This window comes from Alligator sinensis, unplaced genomic scaffold (assembly GCF_000455745.1).
Source record: "Alligator sinensis unplaced genomic scaffold, ASM45574v1 scaffold65_1, whole genome shotgun sequence".
NCBI classification, from domain to species: Eukaryota; Metazoa; Chordata; order Crocodylia; family Alligatoridae; genus Alligator; species Alligator sinensis.
The window spans coordinates 1,253,352-1,275,299 of NW_005842037.1; the positions used below are offsets into that span (position 1 = coordinate 1,253,352).

Sequence of the window (21,948 nt, forward strand, 5' to 3'; positions counted from 1 at the left end):
CCCCGCCCTTTTCTTTCAGGAAAAGTCTAAGGAAGCAGACTTTGCAAAGTTGCATGGAATTTCAAGGATATAATAATGACATTTAGTATTGGCTAATGCATTTGTGAGTTTCAGTTAGAACAATAACATTATTGCTAAGTTTTGTGTTTTTATATACTTCCCTTTTTAATATATGGTTGTATTTGCAGAAAAAAAATAGAAACCTTGTTTCACAAAAAAATACATTTGTCATTGACTTAAACAGAGCTCTGCACAAACATAAGATTGGCCCAACTGACACTCTGATGAGATCATAGAAACATAGTGGTGGAGGCAACCTTAGGTGCATCTATACATGCCCCTGACTGTACATTTGGTAGTGCACAGTCTCGGCGGCACATGGTTATTTTTGGATGCTGCATTGCCATAGGGATGAGCTATGGCGACGTAGCTCATTGCTGTGGCGATGTAGTGTCAGCATCATGGTTTGTGCCCACCGATGCTATGTCACCATAGCAACAAGCTACATCAACGTAGCATCACATGTAGACACGCCCCTTGAGTATCATGTTATCCAACCTCAGGGTCAGTGGGTTTGGAACTGTTGGACAAAGATAAACTTTAACTGTTTTCTCTAACAAACAAGTTAATCTAGGGAATAAAAACTGTGGATTTCCACCACAGCACTAATCATCACCTTTAAGCAAACACTTGTTAATGCCCCCCAAAATGGCAGTTTCTTGCCAAGGTAAATCAGCTTTGATTTTTGTGGGGAAGAGCCCCATGTGAAACTGAGGGGGATTTTTTTCTTTACTTGTCCTTTTGGAGTGCAAATCTTTTTAGGTAGCTATACTCTTAGGCCTTATACAGATATTCAGTTTCTTCTGGAAGAGTTGCTGCTCTCCCAGGAGAAACCATGAGTGTACGGTTGTTCAGGCTTTTTTTCCTAGAGTAAAAATGGCCATGCCAGGAGAAAAATAACCTGGGAACAGCCAGTGTTAAATCACTCCTAGGAGAATTTCTCTTGGGAGAGTGAATATCTGTACATGCTGTGGCTTCTCTCAGACGAGAACTTGATCCTCCAGCACCTCCGCTCCCCCCTTCTCTCAGGAGACAGTATGTTACTCGTGCCCCTCTCAATCCCCCCATTGTGCTGCAGGGAAACAAAAGCTGACCACGGGCAGTCTGGGTTGGCCAGTCAGGGTTGCCCTATGCACTTCCGCTATCTTGTCACCAGGCTGACTAAGGGAGCCTGCAGAGCACACTGAGATGTGTGCACAGGGGCCACTTTGGCTGAACAGTGCCAGCACTGTAAGCTCTCCGCTTTCCTGGGCCTCAGTATTCAAATGTCTGTAGACATGGCTCTGGGTAAGTTTCTCTACCAGGAGACCAAACCAGGGAGAATTTTCCCAGATTATTTGAATGTGTGTACACAGCCTTAAATAGATATATTTTTTTTATCGGATCAACCATTTAATGCAGTACCTGTATTGACCTGCTAATGCATTCTTTTGCATCATTTGAAAAACTGTCAATCCCTAATAAGGCATTGCTGAAATTAGACATTTAAAAGTATGTATGCCCTCTCTCTTGCATGTGCATGTATATGACCAGACATGGAAAAATAGTGGGATTATTACATAAATACTGCTTTGGAGAGCAATAACAGTAAATTCTGCCTATGGCAAAATAATTCCTTAGATTCTGCTATATTATAAAGCAGAGGTCTGTCTGTTCAGTTGAAGAAACTTTTATTACCTGAGGCAATTTTATTACTGCTATAGACCCTGGTGACAGTCATGACTTGTTTTACTATGTTTTTAGGAATTGTTTTTAATTCATAGAAGTCTTTCCATGAAATTCACCTGAGTGCAAAGGACCAATATAAAGCCCATAAAATAGCCACTTACGTGGTTCATGGGTTTTGTACCAGTCCTTTGCATAACAGAGAATGTCATTCTTCAATTCCATAAGAAATTCAATTGGAGTTTCCTAAGAATGGCTCTGCATTTAGAAAGCTTTGGGGGGTGGCTGCCAACCATGAAAGGATGTTAATCTTCATGCTTCAAAGTTTATAACAATCTTTGTTAGATATAGGATGATATTATATGAAGGGGGAAGGGAGGAAGGTCATTCCATATTTGTTTGACACCTTTCACATAAGCAAGTAGTAATAACTATTTTCAGAAAGTATGTCCATACTGCAGTCCCATGCACAGCACAGAGGAGGGTATAGTCTAATTTACTCTACTTCTTGGGGAATTTTTGGAACCAATGATGAACTCTGTCCTGCTGTACCTAAACTGTTACCAGCCACTGAACCAGGTAATTTAAAAGTAATCAGATATCTTTTCACTGTAGTATAGCATTGTCTAGTACACTACAGTATAGCTGTACCTGGAGATGGACACTACATTAAATAAACCTTATGTGTGATCCAGTGAAGGAATTCCTATGATCCTTAAGGAAAATGACTGCTCCTGCTGCTAAGTAGAGGGTTTTGGACAAGACTGCTCTTCTTGTGCGGAGCTTATGGAAATTAGCTATGTCCCTGTTTGACAACCCAAGTTTATGCCAGATGTAGACTGTTGCCATTTGTTTAAGGCAACAGCAAGTTATGTTTTAGCATTTCTGTTTCCTGAGGTGTAAGAAAATAATGTACTAGTAAAGAATGCTTTGAATTTTTCATTGCTTCTTGTTTAAGAAAACATACATAACTTATATAATCATCCCATGTTTGTGATAACAAAGTTTGATTGGGTAAGGTACAATAAACACTTCATTGCTGCGGGTTTGCAATGGCACATTACTTCTGCGGGGCTTCCCAACTGAAGCTATAAAAATGGAAGGCTCCTCTTGCATCACGTTTTATTTATTCCACTTAATGTGTTTGTTTTTCACCTTTAAGCTTCCTGTTCCTTTTCAACTTTGAAGGATGTTACTTACCATGGAAACAACATCATTGTTGTTTGAGTAAAATTTAGACCCCCAAAAGCTATGTGATGGAGCTATATAAATGCCTAGACACAAACTGGTACCAAGAGCTTATGTAATAGTTACCATAGACACCCACCTGGTAGAAATTAGGGCTGGACTTGAGTCCATATGATTTGGTTTTCACAAGACCTCATCTATCATATTTTGGTTACTCCTAGCTGATTAATCCATTGCATATAAAAATATGAACTATTTTACCTTTTTCAATGTTCCCCTGCCAAATATAACATTAACCTAATAAAATAATACTTCTAATCCCCTTTAAATACTTTTGGTACTGCTTCTTTGACATTTAGGAGGATAAAAATAAGAAATATGTTGCCCCAAACTCAACATTGCATATCTACATAGCAAACCAGCCTTTAGCATTCTTAATAACTTGCACTGAAAGCATTTGTTGTAACAGCCAATCTCATTGTCCTCTGTATGTATAGAAGCATGCAGTAAACTAGGCCTAGGAGTAAGCATGCTTGTTTGTTTCATTGTGGCTCATGTCTTAAAGGGTATTCTTTCACACAGAGGCTCTGACTGCTTCCAGTCATATTCCTGACAAAGTATAGGACCAGGAGGACATCCAGAGATTTGGAGCCCAGTTCTAAGAAACATCCAGACATTCAGATGTTTATCCAAACTGTCTCCGTTTCTGAAGGCCCTAACCAACCTGTTGTCTCCATTTATCCTTAATGCCATTTAAGATGGAGTTCTGATAGCCTTAACTGTTCTTCCCCTTTTACCATATACAGAAGTTATTTCTACCCACACACAGACATTGACTTTTCAAGGGACAGAGCTGTCATGCAAAGACTGTCCCCTCCCCCATTTACAGAGCCTTTTCAATGTCACTCAGGCAGCTGGATGTGGCACTGTGTGGCCCCTGTTGCTGTCATTTTTAAACATACAGGTTCTAGAAGTTTTTCCATAGATGCCAAAGCCTTAATGCTGCGTGGATGTCCACAGAGGTTGGCATCTTACAACTGTACAAGTAGGTTTTGAGGGCAGCATTGTGCCACCCCTTCTTCCGCCCACCCCCGCCCCATGGAAATGTATTGGTTGATTTAGATATTTTTCCTTTTACTTCAGTGTTAACAACGTTTACTTTCTAGGCACCAACATTGTTAAAGTGTTAATAGTGCTAACCTTTAGCCATCTGTGACTATTCTTAAAAGTTAAACCTGCACTTAACTGTTCTTAAAAGAAAAATAGTGGGACCGTTAATATTCTCTTTAGGCATCTGCAGAAACAATGAGAAAGTTATTGAGCTACATAGATGCCTGCTGAAGAAGGGATTGAGACATGGATGGGCAACAAGGATGTGGCCAATGAGTAGAATAATTGTGGTTTAACGTTAAGGAAAAGAGCTTGTTGAAACAAAGCTGTGTGAAGTTGGAAGCTATGATCCAGAAACTTCTAGAACGAGGCGGGCAGTTATTTCAGCTGGAGGGCCACTTAATGAGTTTTGGTGTAGCTTCACCCTTTGATGGGTAGTGTGCCCCCCTGGTCGCCATCTTGGGACTGGAGGTCCCACCCCCTAACCCCTGCCCTTTGCTACCGGAAGTGCCCCAACTTGCCCCAGAATTACTCCTTTTGGGAGGGAGGGTGCTGCTATCTTTTAGCTGGAAAAAAAACAAATCATAGACTAAAAAAATCATACATTTACTATAACTTATTTTAATTTTATTTAAAAAAATATTTTTGTCGTGATTTATTTGTTTACAACTTGTGATTGCATAACAGCTCAAAATATACTCTTACTCTTATATATTGTGTGTGTGGGGGTAAAGGGGTGTATGTGTGGTGGGGTGTGGGGGATGTGTGTGTATGGTGTGAGTATGGTGGGTGGGGTGTGTGGAGGAGGATTGGGAGTGGGTGTGGAGGGGTGTGGGGTATGTGGTTGAGGGGGGTGTGGGGTTATGGTCAGGGGTGAAAGAGAGTATGGGTATGTTTCGGGGTATGGTGGAGGGTGGGGTATGTGAGATGATGTGTATGTGGGGGGTGGTCCTTGGAGTCCATGAAATGTGCCAGTCCCTGGATCTGCAGGTGGTGCCAGCCCTGCCCAGCCCCATAACACACAGCTCCCCGTGCTCCCACCCCAATCCCTGGCCACAGGTGGTGGCAGCGTGTGGCACCAGCCCCACCCAGCCCCATAATACACAGCTCCCACCCAAGTCTCTGGCTGCACATGGCAACAGTGTGCGGGGCCAGCCCCACCCAGCCCAATAGCACTCCCAGCCCAGCCCCTGGCCACATGTGGTAGCAGAGTGTGGGGCCAGCCTCACCCGACCCCATAACACACAGCTCCTGTGCTTCTACCCCAGGCACTGACCGCACATGGTGGCAGGGTGTACAGCCAGCTCCACCCAGCCTCATAACATGTAGCTACCCTGCTCATACCCAAGTCCCTGGCTGCAAGTGGTGACATCGTGCGGGGCCAGTCCAGCCTGGCCCGATAATGCTCCCACCCTAGTCCCCAGCTGCACATGGTATCAGGGTAAAGGGCCAGCCCAGCCTGGCCCCACAGTGCATGGCTCCCTGTGCTCCCACCCCTTTCCCCCAGTGGGCCCCTTACCTGAATTCCTATTCTTGCAGACAGAGGGATGGAAACAGCCTGAGGGTGGCCAGGCAAAAGCCTCTACAAGGCAGAGGCTTCTTGTCTCTAGTACCCCTAGCTTGGGGCTGGGGGCAGATCAGGCCAGGCTGAGGTGAGTGGGGGGTAGTTGCTTAGCAGCCAGAGCCGCACCTCTTGCAGGGATGTTCTGGCTTGCAGAGGGGCAGCCCAGGGCCAGGGCTTAGGGAGGGGTCCTGTGGGATGGATGCAATTGCCTGGTGGGCCGAGTCCAGCCCGTGGGCCATATTTTGCCCACCCTTGTTTTAGAAGGTTGTTGGGGCATTTGATAACGTTTCTAAATGTATCTGTATTTTTAATCTAAAAGTGTTAAAAGCAGTAAATGGCCATTTCTCGTCTTTATTGTAGTAAATGTGAAAGCTGGAGATCATGACTGCAGTTAGCTTATTAGCATTTTCATGTAATGAGGGTTCAGATTGTCTCACAATCAGGCATTTTAAAGTGCTCTGCAGCCATACGCTTCTGTCAGGGCATGGCTATAGAGCACCTTCAGGGGCCCAACTGCATGACAAACCGTCATTTCTGTCAGGGCCCACAGTCTTAGTATAAATTTGTCTTTGTTCAGTTAGCAACAAAGAGCAGGAATCATATATGCATAAAATCAAGAGCAAATTGAAAGAAGCTGTAGACCCAGTCAGTTTCTTATTTCACAGAAGTATATCCTGATACGAAGGTCACAAGTAAAATCAGCCCACAAAGAAGCTAAAAAGGGACTGGCAGGATATAATCTGAGTTCTTTCTTTCTCTTCTCACATTTAAACTTGAAGATCCTGATTTCTGTACCAGCCCTATGTTTGGAACTAGGTCATGTCACAATTCATTGCACCCAAATGATGGAAAGCTGTCCAAGTTAAATCATAGGAGACAACTGAATTCAGAATTTTGTCAGTTCCTAAAACATCTGCACTTCTGTGTAGCCAGCTTGACATTAATCAAGTGTGATTTTAGCACATTCAGATTGGTTTTGTCAAAACTTTATGACAAGTTAAGAGCTGAAGAGTATGTTGAGAAAAGTATATCGATATTTAATGGCAAACTGGGAAACTTAACTAGTTAGGCTGTGGCTTAGTTATTGTGTTCTTGTGCTTTACCTGAAGAATTGTAAGCTTTTCATCCTGGAAATTATGTGCCTTCTGAGAATGAAGAAGCTGTCCTCCAAGCCTGTTATGTTTGCCCAAATGGTTTGCAGAATAAGATTAGACAATGCACAAAAAAGGAAGATGACAAAAGGAAGGGATGTGGCAACATAAGAAAGGGAAGATGATAAGAATAATCAGTAATTAGGGCTCATGGTGGTCCATAAGATTATAGGTGTTCTTTTTTATTATTTATTTAATTTTTTTAACGTTGATTTTGTAAGAGCTACATGTCATTGTTAGGGTGGTGCCTCATCAAGTGTGCGGAAGATGAGAGAAAAAAAGGAAGAGACAGTGTTGAGGGCCTGAGCTAAATCCCTGAACAGCTTCCTGTTGACTGCCATGGGTATCAAATCAAGACCCAAGTTTGTAGAATCATATGAACCTGAAAGTCAAAGCAAAAGTCTGGAATTTTAAACCCTAAACTGAAGGGACTATGTACGTAGTCCCTAAGAAGTAGAGTGATTGTATCTCCCCATTTGGCTAGGATGGCCCCAGATTTCGGAGGTCAGTCCCGGCTGGCCAGTGAAAGTGAAAACAAACATCGTAAGCATGGGGTGTGGAGGCAGAGCAGCAGGAGCTGTGAAATAGGAAGCCCTAGCAGACAGCAAAATTGCCTTAAAATAATTTAGCTTCATTAGTGAAATGACCATTGATACTAATCGTTACTTCACAGGTGATGACTAACACCTATGAAGTAAAAAACCATGAGCCATTGATTCCCTGCAGCCTGCAGGGGTGAAGAGGAACAAGAGCAGAGGCAGGGGTAGTGTTCCAGATTTCCCAGTGTCCCATCTGGTCACCCTACTCAGAAGGGAAACCACTGAGACTTGAGGACTGTTGCTCTAACAATTTCTAAAATGCAAAAACAAGCAGCAGTTTTGTTTTACTTCCTAAAACCTTACAAAGCTCTTAAACTGCCCTCAGATGAGCCATGAAACCTTACTTAATTTATTGTAGGCAGTGCCAGAAGAAATGGGCCTTGAAGGAATTTAGAGGAGGGCAGGGTAGTAGCCTAGATTTATAAAGGGAGAACACTTCAGAACTAAAAGTGTTGAAAGGTTTAGGAATGCTGCTACAGTATTGCTCTGCTGTTTCGACTAGAAGCCAAAAGAATTAGTCTCTGTCCTATGTATAAGATGTGTCTTCTAATGTCTGCATATAAACAATGATAAAAGAACTCATTAGGTAGAGATCAAAGTACCCAAGGTGCAGCCTGCTCCTTTTCTGAGTATCTGTGATGAATCTCACTCATTTTTCTCTTGACTTGTGCTGCAGTGCAGCAAGTTCAGATGAGCTGTGTATAAACAAAGAGCATAGAAAAACCTATCAGTAACACGGGTATCTTAATAGCATGGAGGAGCATTTGTGCTTGAGATAGTCAGCCTTTTTGAAAAACCATATAGAGCCTTAAATATGTTTATATATACTGGTTTATAATACAGGAAAAGTTAGTTAATTGATCTTACGTATTTCAAATAGTCAAATGTTAAGTTAATAAATAGTACTCATGACAGGTAGTGAAGACATAAATTCTTTCTTAGCAGCATGCCTAGAGCATTTGCCTAGTGCTATTACATAATGCATTAGAGTAGGATTTTCAAAAGAGCCTTTTATGAGAATTTGGCTGAAAGTCAGTGGGAGCTGGACATCTACATCCTGTATGTCTCTGGCAGATGTGCAGTTATAGGATCTGATGTGCAATCCCTACAATAATGTTTCCTGCCATGTCACACATGCATGGCAGGAGGTGCGATTGTGGGATCAAGCACCAGATCCCATCACACTATATTGCCCATGCAGAGGAAATCTGGTGTTAGGTTCCTCCTGCATTGACAAGTAGCAAGCTCCTGCAGCTGGGAGCGCAGATCGCTGACAGCTCTCAGCCATGGCAGTACATGGTGTGCCCCCACAGCTGAGAGCCCCAGCCTAGCCACATGTTCAATTAATGTCTTGATAGGAACTAGCCACAAAGTTATTACACAAAATATATGTAACTGTGCCTTTAATTGCACATCTGCCAGGAACATACAGGATGTAGATGTCCAACTCCCACAGACTTTCAGCCTAAATCTCCTAAGAGGCTCTTTTGAAAATCCCACTCTAATGCATTATATATTAATACTAGGCAAATGCTCTAGGCATGCTGCTAAGACAGGAGTTATGTCTTCACTATCTGTAGTGAGTTCTGTACTATTTATTAACTTAACGTTTGACTATTTGAATTACATAAGCTCAGTTAACCAAGTTTTCCTCTCTTCCTTGTTTTGACACACCGTTAACTGCATTAACATATGGCCAGGTAACTACTCTATATGCAATTAACTGGTTAATCACTTCTTAAGTATAATGTGCCAGGGGCCTTAGGTTCTTTTGAGAAGTCTATCCTGTTGCACAATCATAAATTATTACAAACAGGATTTAAGAAAGTTATTCAGACAACTTCCTTTTATTTGCTGAAGAGAATAACATTACATTGTAAAACCAGATGTTTTCTATTCTGTTATCTATCATAATATCATTTATAAACTTTGCCCTCAATAGAGTTTGAAAGAGGCTGGTAGTCTCTGGAATTCAGTGAGCTTATTGCATAGTAGGTGAATTATGTCAGAAAACAATTACATTTTTACTGCCTATGTCTGAATGTCTTTCCCTCTGGTCTGCTCTATTTTATAGTGTCTTTAGCCTCTAGCACTGTTGGTCTGGCTGGGCAGGTTGTCCACACAGAAACCACAGAAGTAGTGCTGACAGCTGACCCCATTGTAGGGTTTGGGATACAGCTCCAGGGTAGCGTGTTTGCCACTGAGACGTTGTCTTCTCCACCTCTGATTTCATATATTGAGTCTGACAGCCCTGCAGAAAGGTGAGGCTTTTTGAGATGATTGCTCCTAACTATATTTTCCTAAGTGTTCCTGGGATTACTTTGGGTTGGTTGCTTTGAGATTTCTGATAAATTACTCAGCATTGCTCAGTGGAAATATGATACATAATGAATTCTCTGTTCTGACAATAACATTTTATATTCTTGAACAGGTATAAGAAGAATAACAAGCACCAGTGCCTTTACTTTGCAGATTCTTCCAAAGTGAAACTGGAGGCTACGTTAATTAAAAGAGGGGGGCAGAGGGCACTCCATAAAAAATTCTCTGACATGCAAAAATTTCTTGTGCCATAGGGAGAACCCCATCTGTCTTTGCTGCAGTTTAGTTCAGATAAAATCTTAGGAAGTACTGGTCTTGAATTATTAATTATATCTTTAGAATATTTAAAATGTACTTGCATGCTTACATTTGTTGTTCATAATAATGCAGTTTCATACAGCTCCACATTAGCTCAATAGTCAGTCCAACTGCAGGCTTCTAACCTATAATGTATATAGGCTATTGGATTATGATATATTATACATCCATGTTAGATTGGATTTATTTTATTTTACTCCTGGTTACCTGAACTTCTGATGGCTAACTTGTACTATTGTGTACCAAGGTGTGGGGTTCTACAAATAGGAGACAGAGTAATGGCTATAAATGGAGTCCCAACAGAAGACAGCACATTTGAAGAAGCTAATCAGCTTCTGAGAGACTCTTCCATCACTAACAAGGCCACTTTGGAAATTGAGTTTGATGTTGCAGGTATGAATGTACAATTGTTTTATCTTGCAAGACAGTATTAGAAATGAATCCCAGGTGCATTTGGATTCTTTTAATATGGAACTTTATTTTCACATATTTGTGACCTTTGTTTGCCAAGTAACTTCTCTGAAACATGCGCCTTTTTGTGCAGCTTTTTCATTGCACTCTGCCCTCCAGCATGCTCCAGAACACAAATGGTAATGACAAGTGCTGAAGAAAAAGCTGGTGACAGTCCCTTTGTCTGAGTTGTATCCAAACATATTTATCTCCAGAGATAGGGATGTTCTGCTGAGCCAGGACAAATGCTTCTACCCAGAATACTCTGCTAATGACATACTTTGCTGTATAGAAATGTGTGCTGCTATTACCGGATGAATGGAGAACTCTGAATGGTTCCTTTGTGTGACGCATCAGGTTGAAGCTTCTTTAGACGAGAAGAATACCAATTAAAATCATAGTTAATTTGTAGTTAAAGTGACCGGTGCATTTTGCCTTCCTTGATCTTTTAATAAGAAGGCAAGGTAGAAGTGTATCTTGCAGACTAGCTGAATCAGAGATGTATCTGATGAAGTGAGCTGTTGCTCACGAAAGCTGATGCATCTCTGATTCATGTAGTCTGTAAGGTGCACTATTACTCTGGCTTCTGCCTGACTTCAGACTAACATGGCTAACTACCTCTTTCTACTTTTTGATAAGGCATTGCATCATGTACAATAGACATAGAAAGCCATGGTTTGCCTGTGTTATATGCATAGGTAATGGCAATAAATGGGAGTCCTAACAGAAGACAGCACATTTGAAGAAACTAATCAGCTTCTATAGATACACAATGCTAAATATGCTGTACCATTAAGACACTCCACTGATCTTATATTAGCTCCTCAGAAGCTAATATAGTGTTAACTCTGCTATGATTTTGCATGGTGTACACATACTTACAATGGAACTTAAATGAATGGCCATGTGCAAAATCCTAGCAAAGTGTTGCCAGTGTACTAATTCTAAGTGACAACCTCATAAGCCAATAGCCATTGAAATCTAAAAAGCTAGATTATTGGATATTATCCATCCATTATTATTCATTTAAAATGCAATATTAAAAAATAGGAGAGTGAATTTTAAGTCTGCTTCAGGTTACAAGAGGAAAAAAGCTTCAAAGTTTCAAACTTTAGACCAGTTTTTCCCTAGAATGTTTGTGACAAAACTGCTGCCACAAAACTACCATTGACTTCTCTGCAGCAGGATCAGACTTCCACCTGCTTGCAGGCATGTGTTTACATCTCTACACTACTGCAACTTAAAATGAAATGTATAGTCTGTCCCAGGGACGCCGGAGTTAGAAGGGTACCCCGGGGCCGGACCAGAGGGGAAGTAACCACCTACTTACCCCACACAGAGGCCGGAGCGAGTAGGGACACGCGCGCGGGGAGACCGCCAGCACGGTTCGTAAGCCGCGCTTATATCCAGCTGGGGCCGGGCGATGCCAGCAGGAGACGCCGCCCGGCAGAGATAAAAGGCGGCCCTGGAAGCGGAGCCAGGAGGGAGGCGGGGGAAGCCTGCAGGGAACCCCGAGAGCGGGACCTGTGCCAGCAAGGCACATGCATCCAGCCCGACGGGGTCAGCTGAGGCAGCGGCGCTAACTGCAGCAGCTGCCGGGAGAACAGCGGTGAGAGCACGCCCGCCTCGCGCGCGGGAGGGAGAGCCGCCGCATTAAAGGAGCCGGGAGAGAGAGTTGCGGCTACAGCAGTGAGGACTGCACTCTTAAAGGTGCCGCGGATAAAAAGGAAGAGGACGTTGGCAACCCGACGGGAGGAGGAACTGGTTACAGTCGTAGCAGGAGTGCGGGTGGCGGGACCGGTGAGGTAACTGACCACGGCTCCCGCGAGAGAAGTGACAGATGGGCCGGCGGGGAGCCAGCAGCGGACTCGACGAAGAAAAGAACGCCAGAAACAAGACTCCCAGAGAGAGGGAGCCACGAGCCCAGGGAGTAGGCACCCGGGAAAGTCGGTGGCCTTAAGCCTCCTGACAGGCCGGTAGCCTGGGGGAGCTCATCGGTCGGGGCTTAGGCACCTGGATTAGAGCCTGGGCTAGGCGTGATATAGGAGTTGGAGTTTTAGTTTTAGTATGGGCTTCCTTTGGGGCTAGCTCGTGGTTGTAGTGTTGCGGAGGCCTCGGGACCATACGGGCTAGGGGCAGCCGAGAAACCAGGAGGGGTGAGACCCCTAGACAGATTCCAGCCTGGGTACTTTGGATTCCTGGAGTAAGGACCACCTGGCAATTCAGGACCGAAAACGCGGCGGGGCCGCCGGAGGAAGGCCACTAGAAGACCAGCAGCAGCAGGTGGCGATTGGCCGGGGTGTAGGGGAGGTCGGAGCCCTGTGAGTGCCCGCCGAAGGCGCGACGCCACCAGGAGGCGGCATTAACGGAGACCCCCACCACTGAAGTTACACTCAAAATCGTGGCAGGCGAGATTAGGGGGCCTCCCGTCACCTCCCGGGGCCCTCTCGTGAGCTTGTGGTCAGTGAGAGCGGCCACTCGGGCTAGAGCAGCCCGAGAGCGCCTGGTCGAACGGAGGCGGGCACATAGTCTTTGGTCAGATGCCAAAATCCAGGGTACAAGAGATACCAGAAGTCAGGATTCAGATGTAGTTCAAACATTCATTTACTCAGTTAGTGCCATTCCTTTGCTTAGTGTCCTGTGCCTTTGCCCCTTAACTTTTTATTAGATGTGAAAACCACTGAAGTGGACATTTTAAAATGTATACATCCTATACCACCCATTGCCTGAAGATAAGAACTTTGTTTTACTATACTTTTTATTAAAACAACTTGCTAGTATTAGATGCACACACAGGAAAAAACCCACTTATATCTGAGCTGATAACAAGTGAACTAAGTTGCCTGAATATCCATGCATTCTGCATAAATCTAGTTTTAAACCTCCAAAAAAATGGAGCTACAGACCCTTAACTTATGCAGTGACATTATCATCACAGATATAAAGTACACTGCACCTGCATCATTTGCATTAATGGGTAGGTGTGATGTGAGAGTAACTAATATGTTTTCATTGGCATATGTTTATAGCTCCACATATTTGAAAGTAGAGTATCCTATCAACCAGGCAACTTTTTTATTACAGAATCCGTTATACCAAGCAGTGGGACCTTTCATGTAAAACTACCAAAGAAGCATAACGTGGAGCTTGGCATCACCATAAGTTGTAAGTAAAATGATTTTTTTTTTTAAATCCCACTCTTCTGAGGTATTAAATTGGTATGTGAACTATATACTTACGAGCTAGATCATTTTCAACATATGTACTTTTATTCCTTTTTTTATCAGTGATCTATTTCTTATCTTACAGCATATGTGTAGTAGGGTTGGTATGTTGTAGCCAGGATGATCCAATAAATGTCCAAGAGAACGATTTTTTGTGATACCCTTTATTGGGCAACTGTATGGAATACATGCAAGAATAATACATATATGTATTGATTCAAAAAGAACGTAAGTGTACTCTCAAGTACTATTGTAAGTACCTTAAAAATAGAAGTTAATTAGCCTGAGATGCATGAAGTATTTTCCTAACTAGGGATGCTTTCCTGAATAATGGCCAATATGTACCAAGTAAAGCCTTGAATCCTGCTCACAGAAGAGGACCTCCTGCACAGATCCTCATAGTTCAGGGGACTCCTGAAGAGGGGCTTCTGCTGGCTACAGGGATGCACACACTTTATGGATTAAAGGAATAATTTTAAGGTGGCTTATCCTTTTACATCTCTCTATGCCAGCAGAACAGCACAGTTGGGCAGTCCTGCAATAACACACCAATAATGTACACATCATGGAGGAAAACATAGGCCCTCCTACATATGCAGGTAAAGGCACAATGGGATCTATGAGATCCACACAATCATGCCTCCTGCCATGCATTAGATGTCATCGTGCCTTATCACCGGTGTAGAGAGAGCCTGATACTGGTCTCTCCCTGCACTGACAACAAGCAAGCTCCTGGAGCTGGGAGTTTTCAGCTGCGGGGCTCCCAGCTGCACAGGGTGCCCCATGCACACTTGGGACTGGAAGATTGCAGCAGCTGTGATCTCTGAGCCCAGAGGGTCTGGCACTGGGAGGTATGGTGCCAGGAGGCACATTGCTAGAACCCTGTATCCACAGCTGCTGGGGCTGAGAGTCCCCTTAGTTGGGGCACTCCCAGCCTAGGCTAGACATGGTGCACTCCTGTGGCTGGGAGCTATCAACTGATGGGCCTCCCTGCCTCAGGGGAGACCCTGCTACACATGCAAATTAAAGCTCAGTAGCAACCAGCTTTAAAGTTAGTACACATTTTCAAAGTGTAACTTTATAGTTGGTTGGAGCTTTTTATGGCGTGTTAAATACTTTTCATGTGTAGCTCCTCTCAAGGTAATTGTGCAGTTAACCAGTTAATTTCACCATACTTGTAACATATAGGGGGGGCCCTAATCTTACTGTGGAAACAAGCTTCTGTTCATACAACAGTGGGGGAAAACTTTAATTTTAAAAAATGCTTTGACATTGTCATTTTGCATGTGAAATCAAAGGGTCCTTCCCCTTCACCCCCACTGTTACAGCAACCAACAAGCATTGTCTGAAGGCTAAAGTTTGGTCATAGTTAGATCCATTGTACCAAGTTTGCCATGATCTACATAAAAGTTAAAGGGTGTTGTTCTTTAAACAGTTATTCCAGGACTGGATCAGGCTTGATATGCATTGACATTTCTTTGCATTTGTGGCCTTACTTAGGCCATTAGTTGTATTCAGAGTTATGTATGCAAAATGTCTGTAGGGGGGGTTTCTGCTTTAATTTTTATTTTCAAAGCTTCCAGCAGCACAGAATAAAATTAGTCAGAAATGCAATGAACGATTCAGTACCATGATTCATGTCTAAAGAACAAATGAGATGCACTGTAAGCTTGGATTAATATGTTCCCCTTAGTTATATATTCAAATCAAACAGTGAGGCTCAGTAAAAAATGCAGTTTGAAGCAAATTAAAATCATAGGCCTGTCAGGAAAAAGTGTGGTAATACAAGAAATATTTCTGCAAATAAACATACTGAACAAAGGAAAACTGGAAAGAGATTGTCCTACTTTGTTGTTATACTTTAGATCAATCTTGATTTCATGGCTACTTCCACAAATTAGCTTGCTCTGGCATTTTAGTTATTGTTGGCTTTTTTTCAGAACTCTTGAGTCACAGCTCTTATACTTGTTTTGTCCGGCGAACCTAACTTCTAAGAGTCTTTGCATCCTTGCCACACTTGCAATATAATTTTCTGGTGTTATTGGCATATAAAACTGGACAGAGACATGAATGGCTTGTTTTTTCCTGTGTTTCATTCTCCAATATGTTTAATATGCTCACTTTTTATTATTTTATGTATCCATTCATAATATGTTTAAGCTTCCTTCTCTTTCTGTGCTTGAATATAAAGTATTCAGATCCTATATCCTACACTTATTGACTCAAACTTTGCAAACTTGGCTGATGGAAGACTTGAATTGATGCCTGTCATGCTTGGTTGTTCTACTTTACTAAGAAATGAGGCAACCATGGGATGAGGAGTTTTACACCTATTTCCTTAATTTAGGGCATTCATAATATATTAACATCAGTGTAACATTTATTGATGACACTGTCATAATGCTAAATTATTTCTTTCAAAAATGAATTGACAAATGGAAGAACTGTTCTTGAAATTTAAGGCCCCACAATATTTGGAGCTACCAAGCTTTGAGCACAACTACTATGTGGCTTCAGGTGAAATAGATTCCATTTTGGGGCTGGTTGTAGGTAAACACTACAGATATCTGGGAGTTGCTGCAGCAATCTGTCTTGTTACCCCTCTTGTGCAATAAATTTTCTGTGGGTGATAATGACATAGTTAGACTGCAGTGGCATCAGCATGTAAAGAATACATAGTGTGCCATCCTTGCCTTCAAAGTGCCTTGATTAATTTGGATCTGGATGAGAGTTGATTGATGAACATTCAAGCCAAGACAGGTTTCTGGATAAGTGAGAAATGTAGGCTCTGGTTCAGGTCAGTACTTTAGCATTGCTTTATTTAAGTCCAAGGTTTTAAGGCTAGGATTCAGGGAGCAGGAGTGCTGTGTCAGCCTTTGTGACTGAAAGACCCCATTATTATAGGCGCATATTGCCTTGCACTTCTATTGAAAAATGATAGTCAAATTTGTTCAGAGGTCCCAAATTCTCCAGCCTTCCTCCATTCAGAAATTACATGTTATATAAAAGGGCATAGGTAGACAAGGTTCTTTGGGTGAATCTGATATCTTTTATTAGATCTATTTAAATAGTTGGAAAAAAAATTCTTAGCAAGTTTTCGGTTTTAAAACCCCTTTGGCAGGCTGAGGAAGCCTCTGCAGTTAGTGTGTGTTCTTTCTGGATGGAATGAATAGTAAAGAAGCCAGAGACTGGGCTGGTATGCATGCAAGATAGGCAGTCAATGAAGATGTAAATTGAGGAGTCAGTGGGTGAGAGACAGGCTGGGTTGGGGGGGAGAAGAGAGATGAATGTAGGAGGTAAATAATGGAGAGGTACCTGGGGAGTCAGATGTCAGGCAGGTTATAATGTATCATAAATCCAAAGTCTATATTTAGTCCATGATTTTTTGTATCCAGGAGGTTGATGAAGTGAAGTTCATAGGCTCTTCTGTAAGAAGTGTTTTGTAAATTCCTTCTGAGGATTAGGACTGAGAGAGTAGAGAGAGTGGTTTTCTTGTGAGAAATGTGCCCCCACAAGTAATTGGGTATTCTTGTTTTTGATAGATTTCCGATGTGCATTTATTCTGGTGCGCAGTTGTTTGGTCTCTCCTACGTATTTTCCAACAGGGCATTTGGTGCATTGGATGAGATATATTACATATCTGGAGGTGCAGCTGTAAGATCCAGGAATGCTGATGGCTCTGTTGTGGGGTGTAGTAATAGTGGGGGTGGTGGAGATGTGTTGGCAGGTTTTGCATTTCTTGTCCTGGCACGGTCTGGATCCTTTTGGTGTGTTCTGGGCCTGAGGAAGTTTGCTTCTGGTGATGAGGTTAGCAAGGCTTGGTGCTTGTTTGAAGGCTAGGATGGGTGGCTCTGGGAAGATCTCTTTAAGAATAGGGGCTCCTTCTAGTATGGGTTGCAATTGTTTGAGGATTTTCCGTATGGGTTTGAGGGAGGGGAGATATGTCATAACCAGTGGTGTGCGATTCGGGGATGGGTTTCTTATGTACTGCAGCAGTTCTTCACGTGGTATCCGGGTGGCTCTTTGAAATATGTGATCTATCTCTCTGGAGGAGTGTCTTTGTTGAGTGAAAGCCTTTTTAAGATTAGTGAGGTGACAAACCTGGGTGTTCTCCTCAGTGCAGATTCAGTGGTATTTGAGGGCTTGACTGTATATCAGCTTTCTTGGTGTGTTTAGGGTAACTGCTGGTTCTGTGCAGATAGGTATGTTGATCTGTTGATTTCTTATATAACGTGGTCTGTATTTTACCATTCTGGATACTGATCATAGTGTCTAAAAACGAGATGCTGGTGCTGGAGCATTCAAGAGATAGTCGGCTGGAGGGATGATGATGAATTTCTGATGAAACTCGGTCAGAGATTGTAGGTTTCAGTCCAAATGAGGAAGATGTCATTGATATAAGTATAGCAAGGGTTTGATGGTGCAGTCCTTGAGGAATTCTTTTTCCAGGTGGGTCATAAAAGGTTGGCATACTGTGGGGCCATTTTGGTGCCCATAACTGTGCCCGTAGTCTGGAGAAAGTGTTGATTATTAAAAGTGAAATTGTTGTGTGTGAGGATGAAGTGTATAAGGTCAGTAATATCTTTGGGTCTGTACTCGGAGTTGTCACCTTGCTCTCGTAGGTATGTAAGGCAGGTTTGGATGCCATCCTGGTGTGGGATGTTGGTATATAAGCTGGTAACATCCACGGGGACTAGGATGGTGATGCTGGGAAGGTGATCTATGTTTTTAAATTACCATAGCAAGTCTGTAGTGTTGTAGACAAAAATTGCTCTTTGGGTGACAAGTGGTTTTAGGATTGATTTGACGAAACCTGATATTTCCTCAGTTAGGGTCCCATGGTTGGATATGATAGGTCTGCCAGGGTTCCCTTGTTTGTGGATTTTAGGGAGCATATAAACAGTCCCTGAGTTGGGTAGTGGGGGGATTAAGGTCTGTAGTTTTTCTTGTAATTCTGATGGAAATGACTTGATGGTATTTTTTTGAGTTTCATGGTGAAAAGGGGAGTAGGATCTTCTTGTAGTTCTTTGTAGTAAGTGGTGTCAGAGAGTTGTCTGTTGGCTTCCTTTATGAATAGCATGGGGCTAGTCCATGGGCTGGATCGGGCCCTGTGCTGTCCCTGCACTTGAGGATTGGGCCCCAGGATCCCACGCTGCCTCCAGGTGGGCAGAGCCAGAGCTTGGTAGGGGCAGCACAAGCCACTGGGCTTTAATCCCAGCATGTTGGGGCAGCAAATGGCCCCTCAGATCTCAGTCCTGCCCAGTCAGTCAGGTTCCAGGACCCTCACCACCCCCGCCCCACTGCTATCAGGATCTGGGGGCCCTGTGCTGCCCTGCCTGCCCAATCTGGTATGGAGGGTCACAGCCCATGGGCCGAATGACACAGAACTTGGCAGCTGGATCTGGCCTGTGGGCTGGGGATAAAGTACCCCTGCTATAAATGAAAACCAATGAGTTTCTTGTGTTAACTGTTTCTAAGTGCAGTGGGTGCGTATACACAATTTTTATGGTGGCCTTCCGTATCCTTTTGCCTTCTCGGTAATGTTTTTTTTGAGTTTCCCCAAATTCTTCCCTGCATTAGTGGTCACTTTGCTGTCCATTCCATACGTAAGAAAGATCCTTTTCTCAGGGATTTCAGCATGCTTTGGAACAGAAACTGAGTTTGTAGTCTGCCACGATAAATCTCCATACATTTCATGCTGCAGTTGGCACCAATTTCACCCTCAGTTAACTGTTCAGAGAAATTAGCACTTCTCTATTTTTTAACGGGGCCCTTGCAACTAAATATGACACAACAATATGTTACACAGTATCACCCTTTTTAAATGGGCCAAACCATGAAAGTTACTAAGCAGGACTAACATCCAGGAGTAGTTATGAGGTGTTCAGATCTGATCAACCATATTGATTTGAAACAGCATAATAGAATATAGATTTTTTTAAAGACCTGCTGTTGTGTCACTAACTACTTTTTCATAGCCAAAGATTTGAAAACTATATTGAATGACATTCTAAAGATATATTCACTACAGTAATCTGAAAACCATAATTGTCCACTCATTCTTTTATATGCTTTAATATGAATAGAAGATTCTAATAGTCTTACTGAAAATAAGGATGATAACTCCATGTATATTCCCAATGAAGCTAATGGGACTAATCAAGGCATAAGACATTACTAAAATAGTAGGGGCACCACGCTTTTAAGTCCCTGCTGTATTTTCCATAGTATCGCTGCCTTATTGAAGTATCCACTGTATCCCTGCCTTATACCTGAACAAACTTAATGGACCTGCTCTGGCAGTTATACGGGGTTTGTGACTGAGTAGGGTCACAAACGGGGCAGTTATACGGCAGTTATACGGGGTTCTTTACTGAAAGAGACTTCTGTCTGTAGGACCTGTCTTATTTACTACAGAAGTTGGAAGGTGTATAGTAAATAAGGTAGGGAACTGCATGAAGAGAAAGGAAATGATCACATGGTTAAAGCCCTAGAATGCTGCCCTGAAGAACTGGGTTCTTTCTACCCTGTCCCTCCTGCAGAGTTCCTATGTGATATTAGACAAATGAGCTAATCCATGCTTCTTATATGTGGTCATTTCATTTCCCAAATTGAGGCCCTGGAGTTTGATTTGCAGAAGTGCTGACACTCACAGCTTCGCCTAAAATCTCTAGGATCCGTGCTTTGAATATATGAAGTGCTGTATTATACCAAGTGCTGTAAGTATCATCTCTTTGATATCTCATATTTGGCACCCAAAACAAATGGATGCTTTTGATCATAATCTTTCAGTAAAACATAGGTAGCAATACCCCTTATCTCCCAGGGCCACTTTGACAATAAATTCATGAATATATGTGAAGCAGTCTGATACTGCACTGTGGTGATGAATACCATAGAAAAACCCATAAGAAAAGTAATCATTTCATCATTAGACCAGGTTTTCAACAGTGTACACTAAATATGGCATGGGGCCATCCTGCAAACAACAAAATGTGAATTATCTGCTCATTAAAGGATAGACCTGTAAAGGGGAGTTTTTACTTCATGCTATGCTCAGTAGCTGCACTATTAAAAGCTTTTTGTCCATATGATGCAGATATTTGCATGTAGTAATTGGTAAGAAAATGCATATTCAGGACTCTTGTCTGAAACTGTGGTAAGTTCACTACACAGTAAATTGCTGCATGCTGATGTTCATCTAGGCCAGTGGACAACAACCTTTACAAACTGCAGGCTGGAATACCCAGCTCCAGTGCAACACAGGCCTGAGGGCTTCAGCAGTGCATCAACAGCGTGGGGCTTTGCTAGCACTTACACTGGGGCCAGGCAGTAGGAAGCTGCACCTGTGCTACCACTGCGTGTCTCCAGCTGCAGCACAGGAGCAGCTTCCAGACGGTGGGGAACTGAGCCAGGCCCAGGCAGCTGGAAGCTGTATCTATGCTGCTACCAGTTTCCACCCCCCACATTGCACTCTCCCCCCAGACCTCCCATCTTCCAGCTGTGGCACAGACAACAAAGCTAACCTATTTAACAATTTCTTTTCCTCCATTTTTCTGAGCAGGGACCAAGTCATCCCCCCCACCGGGATCCCCGATGGTCCCAGGGGAGGTGCAGCCAGGCCCAGGGTCAGTGAGGACCTAGTCAGGGAGCTTCTGGTGGGACTGGATGTGTTCAAATCAGGAGGTTCTGATGATCTCCACCCCAGGTGCTGAGGGAATTAGCAGAGGTCATTGCAGGACCCCTGGCACAGCTTTACGAGCACTCGTGGTACTCTGGCGAGGTGCTGGAGGACTGGAAAAGGGCCAATGTGGTCCCCATTTTCAAAAAAAGGGAGGAAGGAGGACCCAGGAAACTATAGGCCCGTTAGTCTCACCTCAGTCCTCAGGAAGCTCTTTGAGAAAATTATCCAGGAGCACATCTGCAAGGAACCAGCAGGGGAGATCATGCTTAGGGGCAACCAACATGGGTTCACTAAAGGCAGGTCCTGTCAGACCAACTTGGTTGCCTTCTACGACCAGGTCACAAAATCATTGGACGCAGGTGTCGCGGTAAATATAGTCTTTCTGGACTTTAGGAAGGCCTTCGACACTGTCTCTCACCCCATTCTCATTAAAAAATTAGGAGATTGTGATATTGATGTCTACACAGTCAGATGGGTTGCCAATTGGCTGGAGGGCTGTACCCAGAGAGTGGTGGTGGATGGGTCATTTTAAACCTGGAGGGATGTGGGCAGTGGGGTTCCCCAGGGCTTGGTCCGTGGGCCTGCACTGTTCAACATCTTCATCAGCAACTTGGAC

The 21,948-nt window shown here is 43.1% G+C and overlaps 1 protein-coding gene across 15 annotated transcripts in view; it reads left to right on the forward strand.

Annotated features, from left to right (window-relative positions):
* Nucleotides 1-21,948, forward strand: part of GRIP1 (glutamate receptor interacting protein 1) — a 432,091-nt gene that overhangs the window by 365,236 nt on the left and 44,907 nt on the right. For all 15 annotated transcript variants that reach the window (XM_025202800.1, XM_025202799.1, XM_025202791.1 and 12 more), the window contains 3 exons: nt 9,412-9,598; nt 10,222-10,367; nt 13,509-13,589. In XM_025202800.1, the coding sequence (XP_025058585.1) occupies nt 9,412-9,598; nt 10,222-10,367; nt 13,509-13,589 (414 nt within the window). The remainder of the gene's footprint in view (nt 1-9,411; nt 9,599-10,221; nt 10,368-13,508; nt 13,590-21,948) is intronic.